General features: G+C 34.0%; 2 protein-coding genes and 2 non-coding genes across 5 annotated transcripts; 2 read left to right on the plus strand and 2 right to left on the minus strand.

Annotated features, from left to right (window-relative positions):
- Positions 1 to 140: 140 nt before the first annotated feature.
- Positions 141 to 10,154, minus strand: LOC113521672 (UDP-glucose 4-epimerase-like). The gene is made up of 8 exons (XM_026907287.3): positions 9,988 to 10,154; positions 5,324 to 5,576; positions 4,510 to 4,623; positions 3,593 to 3,769; positions 2,411 to 2,591; positions 1,763 to 1,851; positions 591 to 783; positions 141 to 327 (listed from the first exon to the last, which is right to left on the minus strand). The coding sequence occupies exons 2-8, from the start codon at positions 5,561 to 5,563 to the stop codon at positions 236 to 238; spliced, it is 1,086 nt and encodes a 361-aa protein (XP_026763088.2). The 5' UTR covers positions 5,564 to 5,576; positions 9,988 to 10,154; the 3' UTR covers positions 141 to 235.
- Positions 10,155 to 14,476: 4,322 nt separating this feature from the next.
- LOC113521763 (trimeric intracellular cation channel type 1B.1) lies at positions 14,477 to 22,423 on the minus strand. 2 transcript variants are annotated; one of them, XM_026907416.3, is made up of 7 exons: positions 22,161 to 22,422; positions 19,964 to 20,120; positions 19,290 to 19,462; positions 18,860 to 18,959; positions 17,764 to 17,884; positions 16,707 to 16,874; positions 14,477 to 15,878 (listed from the first exon to the last, which is right to left on the minus strand). In XM_026907416.3, the coding sequence occupies exons 1-6, from the start codon at positions 22,279 to 22,281 to the stop codon at positions 16,719 to 16,721; spliced, it is 828 nt and encodes a 275-aa protein (XP_026763217.1). In that variant the 5' UTR covers positions 22,282 to 22,422; the 3' UTR covers positions 14,477 to 15,878; positions 16,707 to 16,718. The 2 variants fall into 2 exon arrangements, with proteins under 2 accessions (XP_026763217.1, XP_052755838.1); XM_052899878.1 differs by lacking the exon at positions 14,477 to 15,878 and having other exon boundaries at positions 16,705 to 16,874; positions 22,161 to 22,423.
- On the plus strand, positions 21,305 to 21,376 carry Trnap-cgg (transfer RNA proline (anticodon CGG)). Its single transcript has one exon. It is a non-coding gene; the product is annotated as a tRNA-Pro (tRNA).
- Positions 22,424 to 22,602: 179 nt separating the features above from the next.
- Trnav-cac (transfer RNA valine (anticodon CAC)) lies at positions 22,603 to 22,675 on the plus strand. The gene has a single exon. It is a non-coding gene; the product is annotated as a tRNA-Val (tRNA).
- The last annotated feature ends 908 nt before the right edge of the window (positions 22,676 to 23,583 follow it).

Genomic DNA, 23,583 nt, shown 5'->3' on the forward strand with positions numbered 1-23,583 from the left:
GAGTAGGCCTCCATGCCGGTTTATAGCTACGTAATCTAAAACTATCAAGTTTTTATAAGTTTGTAATAAACACCTTGAATATGATTAAGGTTAGAGTTACAATCTGTTTCCATATATGTATAGAAATGAAACAAAATACAGCGAAAAGAAAATATCTTCATTTCCTTAAAAATACTTGACATTATAAATAGTATACTAATTTAATAATACACAGTGAGATATCATTAAGGTAGCGTTAACTTTTGCCATTAATAATTACGCTGGCTTTTATATTCTTCTTGGGGTACCCGTCAGGGTTCATTGTCTGCCATCTCCAGAAATCGCTGCCTGTAATAGAATTAATTGTATTCTTTAAAATAACGTAATTTAAAAATATTCCAGTGTATGGAAATTATCTTACTAATACAGTTAATTTGTAACTACACAATATCTATGCATGGGAAATATTTAAGAAAAATTGTTTTAAAGGACCTTAATAAGACTAATAGATACGAAAACAATAATTTTCAGAAAAAAAAAGTATTTAAACTTGTCCAAATGAAAATCGCTGTATTTTTTTTTTTGCATAAAAATCCTAAAGTTATACTTACACATCTCCTCGATGGTATATTTTGTTGTCCAACCCAGTTGTTCCTTAGCCAGCGTCGCATCAGCCCACATGGCGGTAATGTCCCCCAGCCGCCTCTCAACATACTTCAACGGTATGTTAGTGCCAGTGACCCTTTCAAACACATTCACTAACTCTTTCACTGATACTCCTTTGCCGGTACCCAAGTTGTATACCTGAAATAGAATAAAAACAAAGGGTGGGTTATATCTAGCACAAATACAAGCTATGAAGGTGACAGTCCTCAGGAATGGCAACAGTGGTACCGTGAGCGCTATATTCTGTGATGTCTATGGTTTCTGTAAAACGACTAAAATAAGTATGTTTATTATCACTAAATGTATCGCTGCCTACCTATTTTATCAGGTGTTATAGTCAAAAGAATATTTATGTATTACTATTAGAGATGGGTAATATCCGATATCTATATATTGATTTGTTCTGGATATTGATGATCTCCCATTGCGTTATCGCTGAAACCAGTCGGATATCTATATTCATTACGAGTGTTTTTTTTTCGATATTATATATTGGATAATCGTTATTTATCTGTTATAGGACCAATATATGTATAGATATAGTAACTAAAATATATATATATATATTTTAATATTTTAAGGGCTTTTACCTTCTTCAGGTATATCAGTCCTATTGTACCCTGAACTGATTTCTCCAACAAAACTTTATCTACCTTCCCTAGACGCGGAAAGAGAAGAATTAATGGGCATCAATAATTTACAGAGATGTTCAAAAATTTCTGGTTTAAGTTCAGCTAACATAGTTTGAATAATCGCTATATATTACCCACCCTTAGATACTAATTAAACTTTCTTCGTTTGTCTAACTTGACCTAATTTCTAAACATGATGTTTTTAGTTTTACATAATATAAAAGTTTTCGATTTCCTTCCTACAATTTACGCCACTTCATAGAAGCTCGTGTGACATAATCAACTCCATCAGTTTTGATAAAAACTACGACAATTTATCTTTACATAAATTCCCTTACAAGGTGTATATCTTAGATTATATGTATTTCGTTTTATCCACATATAAACCCATCTTCTGCATGAGTACTGTTTTCGAACATAAACCATTGCCATTACCAACATTCTAATTATATTAAAACAAAATAAATATAAAATGCAAGCTGTACCTTGAGTCCAACATGGTTCTCGCTAATTAAATTCAATGCTGCCACATGACCGCTCGCTAAATCCATTACGTGGATGTAGTCTCTTATGCCTGTTGAAATTAACAAATATTTTGAGTAAATATGACTTTATTTAATCGAGACTAATAATGTTTTAAAGTACTAACGCTCGTTAAGTATTTTAGTATCGAGATTAGACTGTTCCTTCATCTAGTTATACAAGCATGTACACACATATCACGGTTATTTCTCATTGGGGTAGGCAGAAAAACTGTAATGCCAAATTCTCCAATTAAACACACCTCCGTTTCCTCCACATTCATCAATCAATTCCTACACATTCGCTGGTTACAAGTACTTTTATTTGGTCCCTTTTTAGCATGTCACATTCAAATTTGTCATTTGGTAATCACATTTTTTTACTATTTTTATTTAATCCCACAAATATTTCTTAAAATCTCTCATCTCTACAACATATATTCTGTTCATGTATTGGCCATATCCGCGTTAAACTTCCATACATGAGTGTCAATATCCTGAATTATAGCAAGATCATCTTTGCTCCATATATTATTGCTGCCATTATTCGCCTTCGTTTTTCTTTCAGTATTTTCCTAATTTACAAGTAAAACAACATAATATACTACTTACCAGTACCGTCTGGGGTATTGTAATCGTTTCCGAAGACCGTAAGTACCGGTTTCTTCCCCAAAGCTACCTGTGCCATAAAGGGCATTAGGTTCGTGAACTCTTTGGTGGGGTCCTCGCCGATTAACCCCGAAGGGTGAGCGCCCACAGGGTTGAAGTAGCGCAGTGATATAATATTCCATTTCTGCAAAAATATGCATGAAAAAAGAAATAAAAAATAGGTTTATTTATTTTATCTATATAAAAGTCAAAAACGTAAACAATATCGTTGTCATAAAGTTCCATTCTTCGATAACTATAAGTTCCTAATACGTGCGAAAAAAAACCTGCTAAGCAGTGGAAGGGTGATCTTATGGTAGTGAGATTATTGGGTGACTCAAGGGCGATTAAAAAAAACGCTTATTTATATGTACCAATATTATCATCCCTAGCTCTCTGCGCGAGAGGCCATTATGCAAAACAAAACCTATATTATCATTCCTGTAAGGTGAGATTTTTAATCTCCAAAATCTGACAAATGTGACAAAGGTCCCAAATCGCAAACGTCTCTTAGGTGTATATATAAAAATGTTGGTTACATTGTTACGGAAAAATTAATCGAAATGTGTTAGAAGCTCGTCACATCTAGAGGTTTCTGTTCCGTTCTATTTAGAAACAAAAAACAATTGGAGGTATAAATTTTAACGAAATATGTTGACGTCGGAACTTCAATTATAGAACAGCATATCTGATTACCGGTTCTGATGATAGTAACATGCTAATAGTACATACTGTGACCGCGTTCAATGTGGCTTAGTTGACCTTGAACCTCAAAATAGTAGGTCATTCCAACTGGTTACTGACACATAGAACGGCAATGAAAATAATTGTTTAAATTTAGGATTTTTTACGAGCATACCGAATAGATATTTTGAAAAGGATATTTTTTTTATATTACTAGTGCTTCAGTTGATCCGTTAGTGTATTGAACTTTATAAGAAATATATAGTTATTCCGGGAAACCTATTTTCCCTTACCGCCACTTGCCGAATCTATACACGTTTATAAAATAATATATAACGTTTATAATATAAAATCTATTGAGCGGTCTCGAAGATTGATGTGAACGAATATATTCTATTTTTAAATATTTAAAAGTGGCAAGGATAGTTGTACATATTACTTTTGGTTATTTCCAATTGTTACCTTTTCTGCTGCACTAAGGTCCTTCAACATTTCTTCAATAAAATATTTAGTCCTGCCGTATACATTAGTGATGTTTCCGGTAGGGTGCGTCTCAGTAATAGGTAGGCTCTCTGGTTCACCGTACACCGTACATGATGACGAGAATACTAATTGGTAGCAGTTGTGGGAACGCATTATCTGTAACGGCATTAGAGTAAGGAATTAGCGGTGTTATCGCTGTGCCATATTATTTTTTAAAACCGCCATCGAGTATCTGCACATCCTAAAGGTTGATTGGTAGAGAATGCCTATAGCAGTCCGTCAGTCTTTTGTACCACATTTTATTGATCAATAAAATTTAAATAAAGAAATAAATTATTAGGATGAAGATAGACAACGAAATATCTCAATTTGAATGACAGTAAACGTGCCAATGCTTATAAAAAATAAATTATATCAAATTATTAAATTCTATTCATCACCAAATTCTTTCGAAAATGAAGCTAAAATCATATCAATATGCTCTTTTGAATCTGTTTAATTTTTTAACTCATAAAATTCTTACTACTATAAATATCATAGATTTTTTTTTAATTTATTCATAGAAAAAATATTTAAAAACTTCAAAAGTAAAATATGAAGCAGTTCAAAATTTTTGTTTTAGATTTATGTGCATTATTCTATGATTGATATAAGTATGGTTATCAGAACATTTTCTAAATATTCAATCTAAAAATTTGCAAATTGTTTAACAGTTTTTTAAAAGATTGTGCATTTTATCACTTTTTGGTAAATTTTTGATATGAACGCTTTTAAATTCCTAATAGCAAAGACATCACATATCCATCTCTGATCGCCAAGAGGTATATGACATGTGATGCATTTATCCTATTTAAAAAAGGTATAATAGTGTAATTATAAAATAGTGATTATTTTACCTCTAATAAGTTGAGCATACCAAGAAGATTATTTTGATAGTACAACAATGGTTGTTGCATAGATTCACCAACGGCCTTCAATGCAGCAAAGTGGATCACGCAGTCTATTTGATGCTGGAAATTTAACACTTTATTATTTTTTTAATTAGTTACCTGTTAAAATTTTTAAATGGACTTTTGAGTTTATAATAATAATAGAGATCTTAAAATTGAACCTTGTCCATCTAGACAAGGCAATTTTTTTAACTATTATAACGTAATATAAATATGCATTAAACGTAATAAGTAAAAATTCGTTATTATTTTTTTTTATTTCAATAGAAATGGACATTTTTGTTGAAATTATCACAGGAACACTATTTAAATGAATTAGTAACACATCAAAACATTTTTTATGCAACTTAGAATGGCAAACAAGCAGACGGCCCATCTGATGGAAAGTGGTAACCATCGCCTATAGACATGAGCCATAGTACCATGGACATAACAGAGTATACTGTTTCGTCCAGGATACGTTGCAATTTCTGAGGACTCAGGTGTTATTCCTCTGTACCCTATAAATTCACTACCATTTCCTACCCTTCAAACCGAAACACACCCATGCAAACACAACTGCTCATTCATTACATAACTTCACAAACATTCGATCAATTAATAGATTTTTTATTTGAACTACTATTGGACATCGTTTATGGTCGGGTCAACTATTCGTTTCTTGTTTATTTACCTTTCATTAAATTTCAATAGGAAACAGATTAGAATATTAAATATGAAATGCTATTCAATAGGTATTCTCAAGGATTTTCGTACCCACCTTATCAAAAATATCGTTAATCTCTGATTTATTCAATAAATCAGCTTTATAAAACGTTATTTTCTTGCCAGTGATCTGTTCGGCTCGTTGTAAAGCTGGCGATCCCTCCTCGTCGCCCACAGCATTCGCGAAGTTGTCAATGGCAACCACGTCGTGGCCAGCCTCCAACAAGTCCACCACGCAGTGGCTGCCGATGTAGCCAGCACCACCCGTGACTAATATTGTCTTAAATCGTGGCATAATTTTTATTTATCTGTGAATTAAAAAGAAATAAGAATTTAGTCCTCAAGGGGAATAGGGTTTGAAATATTCATAGATCTGAGAGCCCAAAATAATTGCTCCAAGAAGAGATGTGGAGAAGTCTCGATTTGTCGATGCGATATCGTTAGCTACTTATGAAGTCTGTGCAGTTCCGGGATCGCGATATCCGTAGAATAAAGAAATGTGTGTATTGCTTGATAGTGGTAGATTCGATTACCACACAATATTGGTTTGGTATAAATAAGTGTATCAATAGATAATTCCCATAGTAGGTACGTAGAATTCTCTACTTAGTTTGGATCTAGATGGCGTTTTGTACTATGTCCATACGGCTATTATTTATTTACTATATAGTCCCTTTGTTCCATATATTGTACATGAAACGCAAATAGATACAGTCACTGCAAAAGTTTGCTATCATTTCGACTGTATTCCTTCGGAGAACAATGCGCCATTAGCTTTGAATTTTGTGGCCGTGGGATGTCACGTCTATTGCAAAACACGACTCCTAGCCGTCAATTAAAGATAATCGTGTTTAACTTTAATGATGACAAATCATCAAAATTTTATTAGAGATTTTGTAATGTCATACAAGTTCACAACAGTCTTTAAACTATTAACTAGTGACGACATCAATTTACATTCCCTGAGATATATACATACGAGTATATGAGGTATAACCAAAAACCAGTTAAGAGTAGAAAAAATATCTACTAATTTAGTAGAAAGGATTTTTATAGGAAAATTAGTTTTTCAACAACAAACAAACGAATCATCACAGACCTAAATGTTATTTCAGTCTAAGATTTTGAAATAGAGTTAGACCTTGTTCTTAGTTTAATCTATGAAAGTGACAACTCCTCTCTTATTTTTAATATTAAAAAAAAATAATCCTTTTGACACAAATTACCAAGTCAGTTTGTTTTAAAAAGAAAAAAAATATGAAATAAAAATAATATAAATTTCCAATTATTAAAATAAGGCACGAAAAAGTATGTCGTGGATTAAAATTATAAAATGCAGGGTTGAAATAAAGGTAACGAGCATTTCTGTGGTTATATCATACTTTTGTTCATTTCACGATTTTTAACTTTAGATGGCACGACTCCGGAAGTTATTGGTGAATGATTAGTTTACTTATTAAAACAATCTTTTGAAAATTACGTATATTGATGATCAGTAAATATCTACTCGGCACATCCTTATAAATTTTCTTGGTATTATGATTTCACTATATGGATACCATGACATCATTGATAATGTATGTAATTCACTATAGGATGAAGGAATGTTAGATTATGATGTTGAGTAGTATCAATGTATTGTGCTATGTAATAATATGTTTTGTTTAACATTATGATCAGTGAGCCCACAACCTGCTTTTATCATAGCACCTTTGCGATTTGTAGAAAATTTATGCTAACACCATAAAATCTGAATGGCCACGTATAGTGTGATTTCAGAGGAGTTGCATTTTGCGAAATAATGCTCAGGTTGTAGAAAGAGCTTTCTGCCGAAGTCTAAAGTTTTGTACAAGAGGCAAGTAATAAAAAATTATTTAGGGTGGGAAACGTATGCAAATGTCTTTGATAATAAAGGCATCGTCAGATAACCAGACGGGCTGTAGGTATGTTTATTTGCTACTAACCAATTTAGTATAAAAAAAATATTACATCTATTATAGTTACAATCTTTTACCATTTTATCCAGTCTCGGAAAGGTAGATTGGACATTTTATCTCAGTTAATGCAAACGCCCTATTTACCGAAAGTATTATGCTTCAAATAACTAAATGTGATCAATTTAAATAAAAAATTAACCTAAGAAATAAACACTTAGAAGGAATTTTCAATGTTAAATGTCTACAGGACATTTAGTGTGTCAGAAAAAAAACACCAAGTGTACCCACCACCAGCTTGTGGGCTAAACTTCAGCGAATTTGTAATTCATGCACGTAAGAAGGAAAATAAAACATGACTATCAAAAATAAAGATAATTGATAAGATTGTATTATAAAATAAATAAATATATGTCATTATTTCTGATCGGTAGATAGAAATGCACTGATCAGATAGTAATATCTAAAAATGAATGTCGTTATTGTCATTGATATAAATTACTTATGGCGAACTTATTCGTAATTTCAATTACATTATCGCAGACATAATATTATAACCAGAGGGTGACTTTGTACAAAAGTCGATTGCTTGGGTACCTCTGTCCCATTTGTGTTTAAACCGTGAAACAGTTGTGTTTGCATGGCTGTGTTACGGTTTGAAGGGTGGAATATGGCGTGAATTTATGGGTACAGAGGAATAACACCTGAGTCCTCAGAAATGGCAACGCATGGAGGGTATCATGAGCGAAAGAGTATACTCTGTTATGTCCATGGTACTGCTCATGTCTATAGGCGACGGTTACCACTTTCCATCAGGTGGGCCGTCAGCTTGTTTGCCATTCATAGTTGTATAAAAAAAAAATAGTCCTCAGGAATGGCAATCAATGATTGGTACCATGGATACCACAGAGTATTCTGGAATATCCAAGGTACTGTTCATGTCTATTCAATTCTTTCCACCAGGTGGACCGTCAGCTTCTTTGTTTTAATTTAACATTATTTGGCAAATGTACCATGTACTTAGCATTCATTTTTCAATGGATTGCAAATAGTAAGTGTAAAAATTAATCTTTGAAAATGCCCTAAATGGCAAAACCGGTCATATATTTATTATAAACTTTTTGTATGGAAGAGTACAAGTGTTTTCTAACAATATTAATATGCACTTAGGCCATTATTTACTTGCAGTGAAAATTTTCGATAGATTCTTGTGGATTGCTCATCTCGTGTTACAAATCGTATCAAACGTGTACTAGTGAGTGGCAAATGCAAGAGAGTTAATTAGGCAGGTACTGAAAACCTTTCACTGGGCTAATAGGATTTTGCATGTTCACATTTCAGCTTATATAATCTCTATAGGTGTGGCTGATATCAATATATCAGTGATACTAGAAAAGTTATTTCTATAAAATTCTATTTTTATTAAATCCGACAGATAAAAGACAGATAAATATTACATTATTAATCTATAAAGAAAGAAAGAGTAACAGATTTTGCGGGTTTTTCTTAAGAGATAGCAACATTCAAAACTCTGCAGTTGATTGATAAAAAGTTACGATTTGAAAGTGTTTGTAAACAAGTATATTTGAATAAAGATTGTTTGAAAATAAAAGGACTTAGAATTTGAAGGATATTATATATTCTTATAATGCACATTGTATTATACGAACGCGGAGTCAAACGCGTTTGATTCTTGGTATTCCCGCATTACTCAGCCGGTTGCTGATGGCCATAATTACTTATGAGTTTACTGCCACTCGATCCCACTACATCCCGACACATCAAGCCATTCCTTTTTCATATCTTGCTATTTGGGGTCATACACCTGCAGTTAGGGTTGTCTAAATGACAAAACACGTATATATTTTTTTATTATTAATAAAAACGTAGTGGTAGGTATTTCTAGATATTGAAATACCTTTTTATAAAAAAAATATATTTATTTATATTAAATAAAATATATGATATAGATAACAGTGTTATTTCGTATAGCTGTCAATAAGTCTAAAAGTAGGTATTATTGTCTCTGTTAAAACAGATACTGGGATATGGCAAGAAAATCTATTTAAATCTATTTTACTGTCTGTACTGTATCTTACTGTGTATTAAAAGATAGATTTATTTAAATAGGTTCTATCTAGTTATTAATTTATAATTAAGTTTATTATATAAGTTTATGATTTATTCATAAAAAAAATATCGATACATTTTAAGTTTTTCCGTGGGTATGCTACCCACGGATACCAATAGCTATAAAAAAATATTCAGACTACCACTATAAATTGATAATATAGTGTTTGTTACAATACATTTGTAGTTACGGGCGTTGTGGTATTTTGAGGTCGGATCATAAACTACTAGTGGATACTACTGACTACTTGACTAATTTATTAATGTGACTTAATTCACATTAAAAAAAGGATTTTTTATTTATTCCGATCACGCTCGTAATTAATTGAATAACTTAAAACAATCTAAACCTTAAATCACGTTTCATAGTAGGTAGTTTTATATAGATTGTTAGCTATATAAAAAAATATTTAAACATTTAAACCTTTTTAAATTCATCCTGTTCGAGAAAAAATAAAACGTTGTTTCGTAACTGTATAAATTTAAACATTTTGTACGTCTGTTAGAAAAGCACATAGATAAGTAGAATATAGATATCTCTAAACTTTTAACTTTATATGAGATTAACAAATAATTCGAAATACATAACTGTTGTTATAGAAACCGCTCACTTTCATGACACCACGCCACACCGTTAGACGAAAGTCGTACTTACCTATCGATGTCTAATAAAATACACAGCACGCACAGTTCTTAATATATTATAAACAAAAAAAAATTAATGAATAAATAAACTTGACAGTGGCCAGCGCGTCGGCCCTGTTTCTAAGTTGTAGCGCATCTGTGGCGTTGCGCAGGCGCAGCTTGCCGCGATGTCGGTGGCATGATGTCTTTGGCATTGGTGTACGTCACTGATGTAGTTTGCAAACTGGTGAGCTGTAATGACACCGATGCGAACGTGGATCGAATCTGTATACTTAATAATTAATAGTCGAATTAAAAAGATTAAGAATTTTTGTCGAATTAATAGATAATTTAAATATATTTGGTCTAAAAATTAGTAACTTTCACAGGATACTTGATCGCATCATTCAGTTCCTTCTCCGTGCAGGATGAAGGACACGAATGACGGGATTGTTGCATTTCGACAACGTTTATTCATAATTATATATACCACAAACTAAATTGTCATATTTCCATAAATTTTAAAAGTTATATTCGATATAAGTGTACTAATCTTTAGAAGAAGATGATGTTTGAATGACTAAGTTAATAAATGATTTGTGTAGATATATTAATTTCATTACGTTGTCTCCCTTGAAAACCGTCGCGAAACATAGTTACCTATTTGCAACCAATACAAATATGTTGCTCGAATTGTAATTTATAAATTACATGTTGAGTAAATTAAAAATGAATGGTAAAACTGTATATTAGGTAGGTACCTATATAAATACATAAGGTTATCAACATGCAGTTTACTATCTTTAATCGTATCTGTCTGCTCGCTTGTATGCTCATGTCTGTGTAAAAACGGCCATCATCTCCGGCCGACAGTGACCTCTTAAGCGGACCCACATGTTAACACCGGAATCACTGGAATACCGTAACATGTCTCGCATGCCTAAACACAAATAAATCCATCAATCTAACTTAGGTTTAGGAGGTCGGTTGTATAATAAAAAGTACGAGGGCACTTATTATGACTTGACAAAGAACAATAAAAAATTTCGATACTACATTGTTAAGTGGGTATCTTTCGATGTTTCTTCTGCAGCGTATGATAAATACACCGTAAAATCGAAGTCGTCAGCATCCTTTGATGTAATATTCTACAAGTGAAACTGAACATTTTCACCAAAGAGACATTGATCGAAAAACGACAAAAAAATTTAATCTACCTACTAAAATAGGTGCGTTCAGCTAATGAGTTTATTATAGGACATAATTTTTTTTTTAATTTGAGAATCAAGAAATTTCCTCATTGGAGTTGAGTTGACAGGAGTTGACCTCCCGTCAACGATGTGGCCTGGGAAGAGCTGGCTGGAAGAAGATGCATGAATTGGTTGCACCGACAAGAGGAAAGTCTTTAATGAAAAGCAAGAGATACAATTAACTTCTAATTTAAATGTCCTAACAGAAAAAAATATAAAGGTAATATTTAAAAAAAAAATCTAGATTCTTTTTAATAAGACTACACTAAAAATAATAATTAATATACTTACGTACTTAATCCTCTTGTATAAGATTCTCAGATAGCATCCATTTTATTGTAAGCAATTATATTTTGTTACATGTATGTAGGTACGCAGTAAACATTTAAAATAAACCTAGCCTATACTGATGATTTAGCTGCTTTTACTTTAATTATGAATAGTTTGATGGGTGAAAATGGAATGGTAACCCCGCCTGCGCTAACGGGATACGCTGGCGGAGCACCAGTGAAGGGTGATAGATGAGAATGAAAATAGGCCAGTTGGCCCATCATGATGAATTCATCAGGAATTAACCATGATAATTTCCAGGGAGAACTGCGAGGAGGTCGACCTGGTTGGGTATGTTGCTAGCAATGGGATTCTCAGTGTCCATTACTAACAATCCCTTTCCCCCATTATGAATAGTTTAATTTAATAAAAATAATTGCATTATCTTAATGTGTACATAGTGAAGGTGAAATATAGGTACTAAGTATTTTTTTAATCGGTGATAATGAAATGGTAACCCCGCTTGCGCTATTGGTATACGCTAGCGGGGCACCAGTGAGAGGTGAGTATTGGGGGCAATGGGTCAGTTAGACCCTATTACTAACAACCTCTTTCCCCCCGGTACTAAGTATATAGGTATATTAACACGAACACGATTATGTAGTATCAACACAAACGTATGAAAGTTTAAAGGGGAAGAAAAGAACTGATTTTGGTAATAAATACATTTGTTGAGTATTTAAAAATAAAAAAGGGGACTGGTCTCTTAAAAAGTTGTTATCAAGGTAAATAGACAAAAGTGGGTATCAGACAATTTTTAGGGTTGGCACGAGCTTTGCCTACTTCCGTTTAAATACGCCTATGCCTATGTATAAACCTGGTGTGAACGAAAGGACTCGGAGTGTAACCGGAATATATTGACCAATCAGGTTAATATTAGCCTCTATATCTCCATCCTAAATACTGCGTATTGGGGGGAAGGGATTGTTAATAATGGGGAGGTTATTCCCCATTGCTATCAATATACCCTATCAGGTCGACTTCCACGCGGTTCCACCTGGAAACCATCTTGACTAATTTATCGTTGAATTCTTCACGATGGGCTAACCGACCTGCCTTATCATCCTCACCAATCATCCCTCATTGGTGCCCCGCCAGTGTATACCGATAGCGCAGGCGGGGTTACCTTTCCATCAACATCCATTCAAAAAAGTACTGCGTATCATCATCATCATCATCATATCAGCTCTTAACTGTCCACTGCTGAACTTAGGCCTCCCCCATAAAGGTAGTTTTGCCAGTAGTTGCCATGCTTGGCAGGCGCATTGTCAATTGCAGTTAGGTTATTGGTGATGTTTTATGAGTTGCTGTCGATCCCTCGACCATTAAGTTCCCTTAGTCGCCTCTTACCACATTCACGGGAAAGGAAGAGGTAGCCCATTCTATGCTGGGACTACACGACAATATACTGTAGCAATATAAAATACTGCGTATATTTCAAATAATTGATAGAGCCATTAAGAGTGTTTATATAATTGTTTAAATCAAACAGAGGACAGCAATGTCTTACGATAAGACAGTAAAACTCATATCTATACCTACTTATAATAAATCTGTAGAGAGGTCAATTCTGTACATGAAATATATTTCCAAAATAACTATTAGGGGTTGACTAGTGATCGATACTGATGCCAAAAATGCAATCGAGTTAAATTTTTGTGTCTGTCTGTATGTTCGTTATAGAAACAAAAACTACTCGACGGATTTTAACGAAACTTAGTACAATTATTCCTCATACTCCTGGACAGGTTATAGTATACTTTTCATCACGATACGATCAATAGAAACAGAGCAGTGAAGGGAAATGTGGGGAAAACGGGAAAATTTATTTCATTTTTAAGCTTCCGTCGTGTGTGCAGTAGTCTATATATATAATATGTATACAGTGCACTATGAATATACCATACATGGATATATAATAATCCAGATGTATTTTACACAAAGACGTTTTTTAGGCCCTAAAGGACAATACAGGGAATCAAAGGTTGATAAGAGTACGAGGTTTGTCCGGAAAGTACGTATAAAAGTTTTTTAAAAATTTTATTTTACAATTATTCAGGTAAATCAATTTTATCCCCTTCAAAGTACTCCCCCTGTGACATAATGCACTTGTGCCAACGCCGTTTCCACTGTGAGAAGGCTCCTTGAAAGTCCTCTGGTTGTAGGTTTCTCAGCTGCCCCGTCGTAGCTTTTTTTATCTCATTTATGTCCCCCAAATGCCGCCCCCGAAGTACCAATTTGGTTTTTGGGAACAAGAAGAAGTCACACGGGGCCAAATCCGGCGAATAGGGGGGTGTTCGGTCACCGTAATGGAATTTTTACTCAAAAACTCACGGACAACAAGAGAGGTGTGGGCAGGGGCATTGTCGTGGTGAAGAATCCAACGCCCCTCTCGCGCCAATTCTGGACGAACTCGTGCCACACGAGCTTTGAGGCGTCTGAGCACATCGACGTAGAATTTTCCATCAACTGTCTGGCCTGGAGGGACGAATTCTTGATGGACAATCCCCCGAACATCGAAAAAAACAATCAACATTGTCTCGGCCCTCTCTGAATCTTTTTAGCCACTTGTGGACGGTTGGTTCCTTCACAGCATCATCCCCATAAACTGTTCTGAGATCGGCAAAAATTTCACGGCCATTCTTGCCGAGTTTCGAGAGAAACTTGATTACGACGCGCTGCTCTTCAACGGAAGCGGGCTCCATGCCGACGGGGTTTCGTTAAGAGGTAACTTCACAGATGGCGTGACAAGCCAGTTCGCACCGCACGGCGGTCAGACCAGAACTGAAGCAGAGTTAGGGACATAAGGAAGGGGTCCTGCGCTTACCTGGCCTCCCCACTCCTCTTTCTCGCATTCCAGAACACTTTTATACGAACTTTCCGGACAGACCTCGTATACGACCGCCGATAAAGAACAGCGATAACAAATGAAAGAAAAGATTAAATAAAACAATTTATTACTTCCTTTAGTATGTCCAATTATTTTTTAATAACAATTTTAAAAATAAATAACATCGTTTTTAGTATGAAACGAAATGCGTGTTCCTCATCGCTTGCACCCCGCGAATCGGTCAGGCGTTTCGTGTTTACTTATTAGGTACTCCAATTACAATAATATTAATTAATCAAAAATAAATAGTTTTAAAGATATTGAACAAAAAAAAATTATTGCTTTTTGGTATAATTTCACAATCACAAATTGCTTGTCTATATCTACTTGACACTGGGATATGTATGGAAAATTATCAATTGATTGTACAGTAAGTAACCTCAGGTTTACTGTAATATAAAACCATTAAAATACTATTTATAACTTCTCTGAGTTTTTAAGTACATAGTATTCCTTAGTTTACTTGGATTGCATTTTGTATGAATATTGCAAGATGTGATATTGACTACCAAAAACTGAAACCCCAGCGAACTATCGGGACTACAGGTGCTCAAATAAATCCCTTACCACTCGTTCCATTTGGAGAAATAAAACCACTTTTCCACATACCGTGTATAATTAATATAAGTTATATTTTATAAATTTCTTATAACTACATGTTAAGTAATATTTTCAGGTACAAAAGCGGTCTTATTTCTCGAAATTTATATGGGTAATTGCCCTAAATGCATAGCTTTGGCACCTGTCTGTAGACAACACTCATTGTCCGTCTTGTCCACTGTGTGTCATTAGTTAAGATGTAATTTATTAATACTTATTGGTATTAATTGAAACGAAAAAATACTCACATAAAGGAAGTCGTAGGTCGATTGTCGTTTCGAATGCCTAACTTAATACAATTTCAATGCTCGTCTTTTTAAACACTCATAGGCAATAGGAATTTGTATTCTAGTTAAAAAGAAGCATTTATTTGGTGTTTAGCATAAGTAAATTATAATATTCTAAAAACATTTGGCAAACATTTAGGAACAATCAAAACGAACAGATAGGCAATATATTTACCTACAAGAAATTTTGTACTTACATTAAATAATTTAAAAAATCAACTTTTAATTATCTTCTACATTATTACTACGGGCAAATAAAATTATAACATAAAGGCCGCAAGCATGGAAAGGTAACAATTGTAGATTATATATAATTATATAAGTATAAATTCATTCACGCACTTAACAAATGAATAGATAAAATTCTATGACTAGTAAAAATCTTACTTAAATGAAATCAAAAACTTTGGTCGTTGTGCCATTTTTTTAGGATTTACAGGATTTTGCTATTTTTTTATTTGTTTTTTTCTTCATTTTATTTAGGTAGGTACCTACTTAAAAAGATAGCCGTCGCATTTTGCATTGTCGGTGTCAGTTGATTACGTAGTGTAGATATTTTTTTGACCTGCGAATAAAGAATTCAAAATAAAATATTCAAAATAAAATATTAAAATGTAAAAAGTATATTTATTTTATTATATTATTTTATCCGAGATATAAGAATGTAACTTAGGCTTTGAATATTATTCAACTAGCCAACTTAGTCCGGGATTTTGTCCGTATGGTGATTGACAATTTCGAAAAATCATCTTGAAATAATTATCACTTTATTTAGTTTTTTTTTAAATATAATAAAACAAAAATATAAATCCGATATGTGATGCTGTCTCTGTGGGAGAAGGGGATGGTTAGGAATGAGGATTACCATTCCCTTTACTAGCAATACATCCTATCAGATCGATCTCCATGTGGATGCCCTGGAAACCATTGTTATTATAATTCGTAGTGAATCGTTACGATTGAGAACTATCCGAGTACATTCTCACCTATTATCCTTCACTGCTACCCTATCAGCGTAGACCAATAACACTAGCAAAGTTATTGTTCCAGTTTTATCCATTAAAAGAGCTGTCTCTCGCAAAATATATGCGATAGAAAGGGAAAGGTAAAAATATAATCAAATATGTAAATTATATAAATCATACTTAAATGGGCAACAGGAATTCAATGAACTTTGTGAACTTACTATGTTTGTCGTTTCCGATAATAGTTTCGACGTCATCCCGAAGTTTTCTTTAGGGTGAGTACAATGCTTACGTCGCAACGTCTTACCTTGTACTGACGATTTAATGAATTTATCAAAAGTTCATTAAATTCCCATTGTCCAATAATATGTACATATATTATGGTTAAAAATGATCATATGTTTTAATAATAATAAAACCATACATACGTATCATAGACATTAATTTGTCTTTTTAGCATCTTTAGCCTCCTCTTTCGGTTGGCCCTTTCCAAGTAGTTTGGCGAGCGAATCCCAGATACCACCCATGAAGAGAGCGCAGAACAGGTTCTCGAAAGGCACGAAGGGGTCGTGAATGCCCAGCAGAATCGACGACAGCTGAGGATAGTCGTTAATTATTTATTATTTTTTCACGCAGTAATCGGTCTTAGGAGCGCGTGGCAGAACGACGATCGGACGATGCCCTAGAGATCAAGGGAGGAGCCATGCACCCTAGTGGCCTGTTTCGTTATCGAGGGATCCGTAAAAATTGCCTAGGGGCTCAATCAATTAGTACTCAGTCAAAGGATACAAATTATAACTTTATAGGAAAGTGGACGAAATAGAAAATTTGTTACGTACATACACCTATTGGTATTCTATTGATGATTACATATAGAACAAAATCTTTTTAAAGTAATAATAGCCGTGTTGCCTAATCTCTAAATATTTAGTAAAAAAATAAAATAAAATAAATCAACATTTCACAGCACGTTTTCTTACACTCTTATCATCTCTGATTATATTGTGTGAATGATGAATATGGCCGCTTTCATTATGAACCATTGCACTATAAATAACAGCGCGACACTATTTAAGCATAAAAGTGATACTTGTAAGAAAACACTTTGTGTTCATACAATTCCATATAATTTATTTTTCTAGAACATCGATGATAATTGAAATTTTAAAATATTGTACAATACAGTAAATTATAAAAGCGCTTCGTATTATGAAGAATTTTTTGCGAGCAAATATTATACCTACCTACCAATCTTGAAAACGATTAAAAATTTATTCGACTAAGTTTTTGAATCTAGAAATCATGTATAGTTGTAACCTTATATTGTATAAGCCATTCTTACCATAGGCGTATTAAAAGAGGGCTTGGGTGGGTTATGCCCACCGAGCGGAGCTTACAGTTATATTTTAGATATAGAAAAACTCAATATATAGATATCAACTATACCCCACAGCATTCAAATATTAGTAGGATTCAAAGTCTCACCTTGAAGTAAACAAAAAAGATAACAATCCCGAAGTATACTAAGGCGTGGGGTGCGGAGATGAGGTCAGTCTTTTTGTCCAATACGAAGATAACGGACGCAACCAGAGACGCTTTTGTATAGCTAAAAATTAAAAAAAAAATGCATTAGACACAACACTATATATAAGATACCAGAGGGAGACTTTGTACAAAAGTCGATTGCTTGGGTACCTCTGTCCCATTCGTGTTTCAACCGTGAAATAGTTGTGTTTGCATGACTGTGTTTCGGTTTGAAGGGGGGGATATGGCGTGAATTTACTGGGTACAGAGGAATAACATCTGAATCCTCAGGAATGGCAACGCATGGGTGGTATCATGAGCGAAACCCTGTTTTGTTCATGGTACTGCTTATGTCTATAGGCGACGGTTACCACTTTCCATCAGGTGGGCCGTCAGCTTGTTTGCCATTCTAAGTTGTATAAAAAAAAAGTTTTTTTATTACTGTAAAAGACGTGATATCAGGTCAATTATCTAATAACCAACTAAATCATTACAGCGTTTCATCGTTCACAGGATATAGGCTCATGCATCGAGTCGTCATTTCATACCTATTGTAATTTATATGGGTTTTTTATAAAATCAATTACTTAATTTGGTTTTTCACAAACCATATTTACAGGGGATCTTTACTGCATTTGTAGAGCCCGTGGCTCCGTTGTAGTCAACTGCCGCAGAAGCGAAGATACCAAACGAACTAGAGTAATTGTTACGTCTTTTATACAATTTAGAATTGCAATCAAACTGACGGCCCACCTGATGGAATGTGGTAACTGTTGCTTATAGACATGAGCAGTACCATGTACATAACAGAGTATACTGTTTTACCCACGATACCCCCATGCGTTGCCATTTCTGAGTTATTCCTCTGTACCTTGTCTATCGGTTAGATCGATTGGCCTATTGGTTGGTCTGGTTGGCCTGTCAGTTAGTCTGACTGGCCTATCGGATAGTTTAGTTTGCCTATTGGTTAATTTCATTAGCCTATCATTTAGGTTGTTCGGCCTAATTATCGGTTAGCATGGCTTATATTATCTATATATTTTATAGTTATACTTACAAGCTGGGTTGCATAGTTTCCATGGCGGTAGGAGTCCACGCTCCTCGTATAAGTCGCTCCACCAACTTTGTGAAGCCAGCACCGTTGCCCTTTAAGGTACCTGAAAGATATTTTAACATTAATAGAGTTTGTGCACGTTTATAATTTAATGATAAAATAGTGTATTTATACCTTATTACCCAATATATATTTGACAGAAAATTGGCGCTAAATGTGACAATAAAGCGGTTTTTTGTTTTCAGAATTACATCACTATAAATGACATAAAAAAATAAAATAATAAAATTAAAATTATTTAAGTGAAATTAAACACCTATTTTTATTTGAGCAATATAGTGATCCTAATTAACTTTAAACAAGTTATACGCACAATACATTAAAATGTTATGCAAAGAAAATAATATTATTTTATTAACGAAAAGTAACTCACCAATTATAATCATAATAACATAAGCATTCGGGTACAGCTTTGCAGCGTGGGTGACACCGTCATATACTTTCTTGGCGCGATATATTTCTTTCATTGCTGATGCTACTACTTTGACTGGTAGAAACTTGGCTACCTTGTAACCCACGTCGAATGGAGTGTAGAATACCACGTACCTGTAATACATCGAATTTAGGATTCAGGTATCTTTATTCTAGGATTAAGGTAGGTCTTAGAGAAAGAGAGATAAATAAAGATAGAGTCAGCTTTTTTGTCCTTCTAAATTGCATAAAAAAAATTATAGTGGAGTGATGATGTGGTGATTATAAATGGTATACTTGATGATCTGTTTATTTTATAATAGCGATCTAAAAATAGTTCAAACTAGCTGTTTCCCACAGTTTTACTCACGTTCTTCAGCATATTAACATACTTATGTATTAAGATATGACCTATCAAATATTAAATTTCTTTCAAAGCCGTTCAACTGTTTAAACGTGATTTGAGTAACAAGCATTCAAATATCTTTAAAAGCTTTCATATTTATTATATGCACTAGTCGTTTCCTGCGGCTTCGCGTGACTCAATACGTAAAGTATCCTAATATAACATATCTGTGAACCAAATTTCTTTCAAATCTGTTTACTATAAACTCAGGTGTTCTAGTTTGTACCCACCAAGTGACAGTTCCGATGACAAGCTGCGGTGTGTTCTTGAGAGGCGCGAGAATTGGCTCCCCTAATAAACCGTTGACCACCATGCCGCCCGCGAAGATCACCAGCATTGTGGACAGCCAGCATGACAGGGGGTGCTTGCGGGAGAACGCTTGCGCACCTATAATGCCATAATTAATCTTTTTATAAATTATTATTTTTTTTTTGATGAGTGAAAATGATATGGTAACCCCGCCTGCGCTAACGGGATACGCTGGCGGAGCACCAGTGAAGGGTGATAGATGAGAATGAAAACAGGCGAGTTAGCCCATCATGATGAATTCATCAGAAATTAACCATGATAGTTTCCAGTGGGAACCGCGTGGAGGTCGACCTGGTTGGATATATTGCTAGCAATGGGATTCTCAGTCTCCATTACTAACAATCCCTTTCCCCCCTATAAATTAACATTGTCGTGTGGTCCCGGCGTAGATTGGGACACCCTTCCTTTTTCCGTGATTGTAGTAAGGGGCAACGAAGGGAACTTAATGGTCGAGGGATGGGCAGTAACATCCCTCTTTAAACATCACCAAGGCTTAACTGCGGTTGTTAACCCGCCTGCCGAGCGAGTTAACAACTCGCAAAACCCCCCAATAGGGGGAGGTCTATTTTTAGCAGTGGATAATTAACAGCTAGTATGGTATGGTATAAATTAATATGTATCTACATATAGGTAATAAAATCGTAAAACGCTATGGGTAATTCATGCATGAAGCTTATTTTTGTTCTAATTTTTTACGCTATTACTCATCTGAGTAAATCTGTTTTTTTTTTTATTGTTTATTTTTATGCTAAGTTTTTGTGGAATAGGGAAAGTAAAAAAATCGTATCAGGGATCAGATATCTAATAATAGTATGTTATTATTAAATGTTCTAAATTGTAAAGACTAAAATGCAGAATAGATTTCATGTGGCAAAAATAATTTATTTATTGTGTTCTGGTATGGTAGGTAAGTGTAGGAAATAATAAACAATAACATGTCATAATGACATAATGACTTTACGACCACCGGCCCGGACGTCATCCACAGGAGTAACTGGAGCGGGGGGGCTTGCAGTCTTAACTTTTATAAGTACATCACATATTGTTTAATTATCTATAACGGGCGGTCAGTAATTATATAGTGAGTTTTTTTATAGTTTAAGATGTTTATGGAAAGTTTTAGGGTAATAAGTTATTTAATTGGTAAATTTGCATATAATTCTTTCATATTTTTTATAAGTATATATTTCAAATATAAAACATAATTTTAATGACGTAAGCAATCACAGCAGCAAATCTACAATTTCGAATTGTCAAGGCATGGCTCGTTGGTCTAGGGGTATGATTCTCGCTTCGGGTGCGAGAGGTCCCGGGTTCAAATCCCGGACGAGCCCACTATATATTTTACACTCGAGTATTCTGGAAACTTTATTATCAACTGACTTTGTTTTATACCACATTTTATTTAGAAACTGAATAGTTACCTACTCTATCGATATTTACAAAAATACCAAGTACGCGCCATCTATTATTACTGGAGAAAAATAAATACTCCACATCTACTATGCTTACTGTTCCTGTAGTGCTAATTTGAACACTTGAAGTGCTTTTTTCTAGCAAGGGATGGGGTCTTATCATAAAAATAACCTCTACGTGTTTATAATTCTACTTTTTATCTTTAATTAATCTGATAAAATAAATATTATTATTATAAGTAGACATACATACATTTCTTATCAGTTGATTAAGTATATATGTTTACTGACTATTTTATATATGTACCTAATACTTCAGAAAGAATACTTATTTTTTTATTTAAAACATTTTTCATATGTTTTCAATTAATATTAATCTGACTGAGTAATATCTTTTAATGAATCTATGATATCTATATTTTTCAATACTTGTTTATAATTAGGTTATTTGCATACAGGTACGTACCTATTAATCAAATGTGTTCCATCAACATTAGATGTTATTTTAGTACGTTTGCTGTCGACTGTGATCTGCAGGGAAGTTATAATCTATTTTTAAACTGTTTAGGTGTCTTTATTTTAGTACATTCCGAGAGTAGCTCACCAAAAAATATAAAATAAATACGATTTATATGATGGAAGTATGTGCTTGTATTGTTTAATTGACGGGTATCATTTAAAACCGGTAATTTATGTCACTTACCAGCTCCCAAATCTTCTCTCACCGCAAGAGCGCATAATAGTGAATGTGCTACGTCAAAATATGGATACATTTTAAGTTTTATGACCTGGTTGGCCAAATCTAAGAACGATTCGGGATCCATGGTGATGGATTGTAGTGGGCCTCGCGATTATAATAGTCAATTTATGATACAACTAAACACCGACAATAGCGTGACACAGTGCTACGCGTCCGCGACTATCCGCGGGCGATGTAGCCGCGAGACTGAGTCTGAACCCGATTGACTGGATTTTATGATTATTTTTGTTAAAGCTGTGGACTATAGAATGGTGGACGATGTCGAGATGTGACCGACATACTCTTGATTACAAGTTGTTCTAATCACAAAATTTTATTACTCAATGAAATGTTGCAATATATGTATATTTAAGTATAATATCGTAATTTCAATAGTCATTCTCAAGTTTCCGTAGTGTAGCGGTTATCACGTGTGCTTCACACGCACAAGGTCCCCGGTTCGATCCCGGGCGGAAACAGTTATTTTGTAAACTTTTTACAGATTTTTTTAACATAAACATAGTATAAAAAAAATCGCTGTCGCTAACTGTCCGTCCCTATGTATGCTTAAATCTTTAAATTTACACAACGGATTTTGAAGCGGTTTTTTTAATAGATAGAGTGATTCAAAAAGAAGGTTCATATGTATAATACATGCATAATATTGTAGAGAAATATTGATAAAGTTAGAGGTTTCTAATGTGATGTCGAAAATAAACTCATTTTTTGAGCTTACATGCAAACGCTGGCTGAACCCCACGAGATAAATCAAAATAATGTACTACAGTATTGTATGGTACACTTTAAAAAGGTCAACAAAAGTTCGCGATGGTATATGTCTATCTCTTAAGGATAACTCACAATAACCATTTTTTATCCTTTACATTATACGGGAAAATATGGCCTTTTTACGAAGTGATTTTAAGCAATACAGTATTAACTTTTATCCAATTAAATACATTGTCCATTTAATATAGATCAATATGGCCCTTTACAGCATGTAATTTAAATGAATATTTCCTAAGTTATTACAGATTTAAAATACAGGGACATAGCGATGCAGCATTGCACCCGTGCGAAGTCGGGGCGGGTCGGTAGTTCAATATCTTATATATAAAATTCTCGTGTCACGGTGTTTGTTACCAAACTCCTCCGAAACGGCTTTACCGATTTTTATGAAATTTTGTGTGCATATTGGGTAGGTCTGAGAATCGACCAACATCTATTTTTCATACCCCTCAATGATAAGGGTGACCCTCCCCAAAATTTTTTTTTTTATTTTTTTGACAAATTTATCCATTTTTATTTTATTATGATTTAGCATTGAAAAATACATACAACCTCAAATTTTCACGCTTTTACGTTCAACCCCTGTTTTCTAATCGCT

This window comes from Galleria mellonella, unplaced genomic scaffold, assembly GCF_026898425.1.
Source record: "Galleria mellonella isolate WM207_F2 unplaced genomic scaffold, CSIRO_AGI_GalMel_v1 utg63, whole genome shotgun sequence".
In the NCBI taxonomy this organism is placed as follows: Eukaryota; Metazoa; Arthropoda; class Insecta; order Lepidoptera; family Pyralidae; genus Galleria; species Galleria mellonella.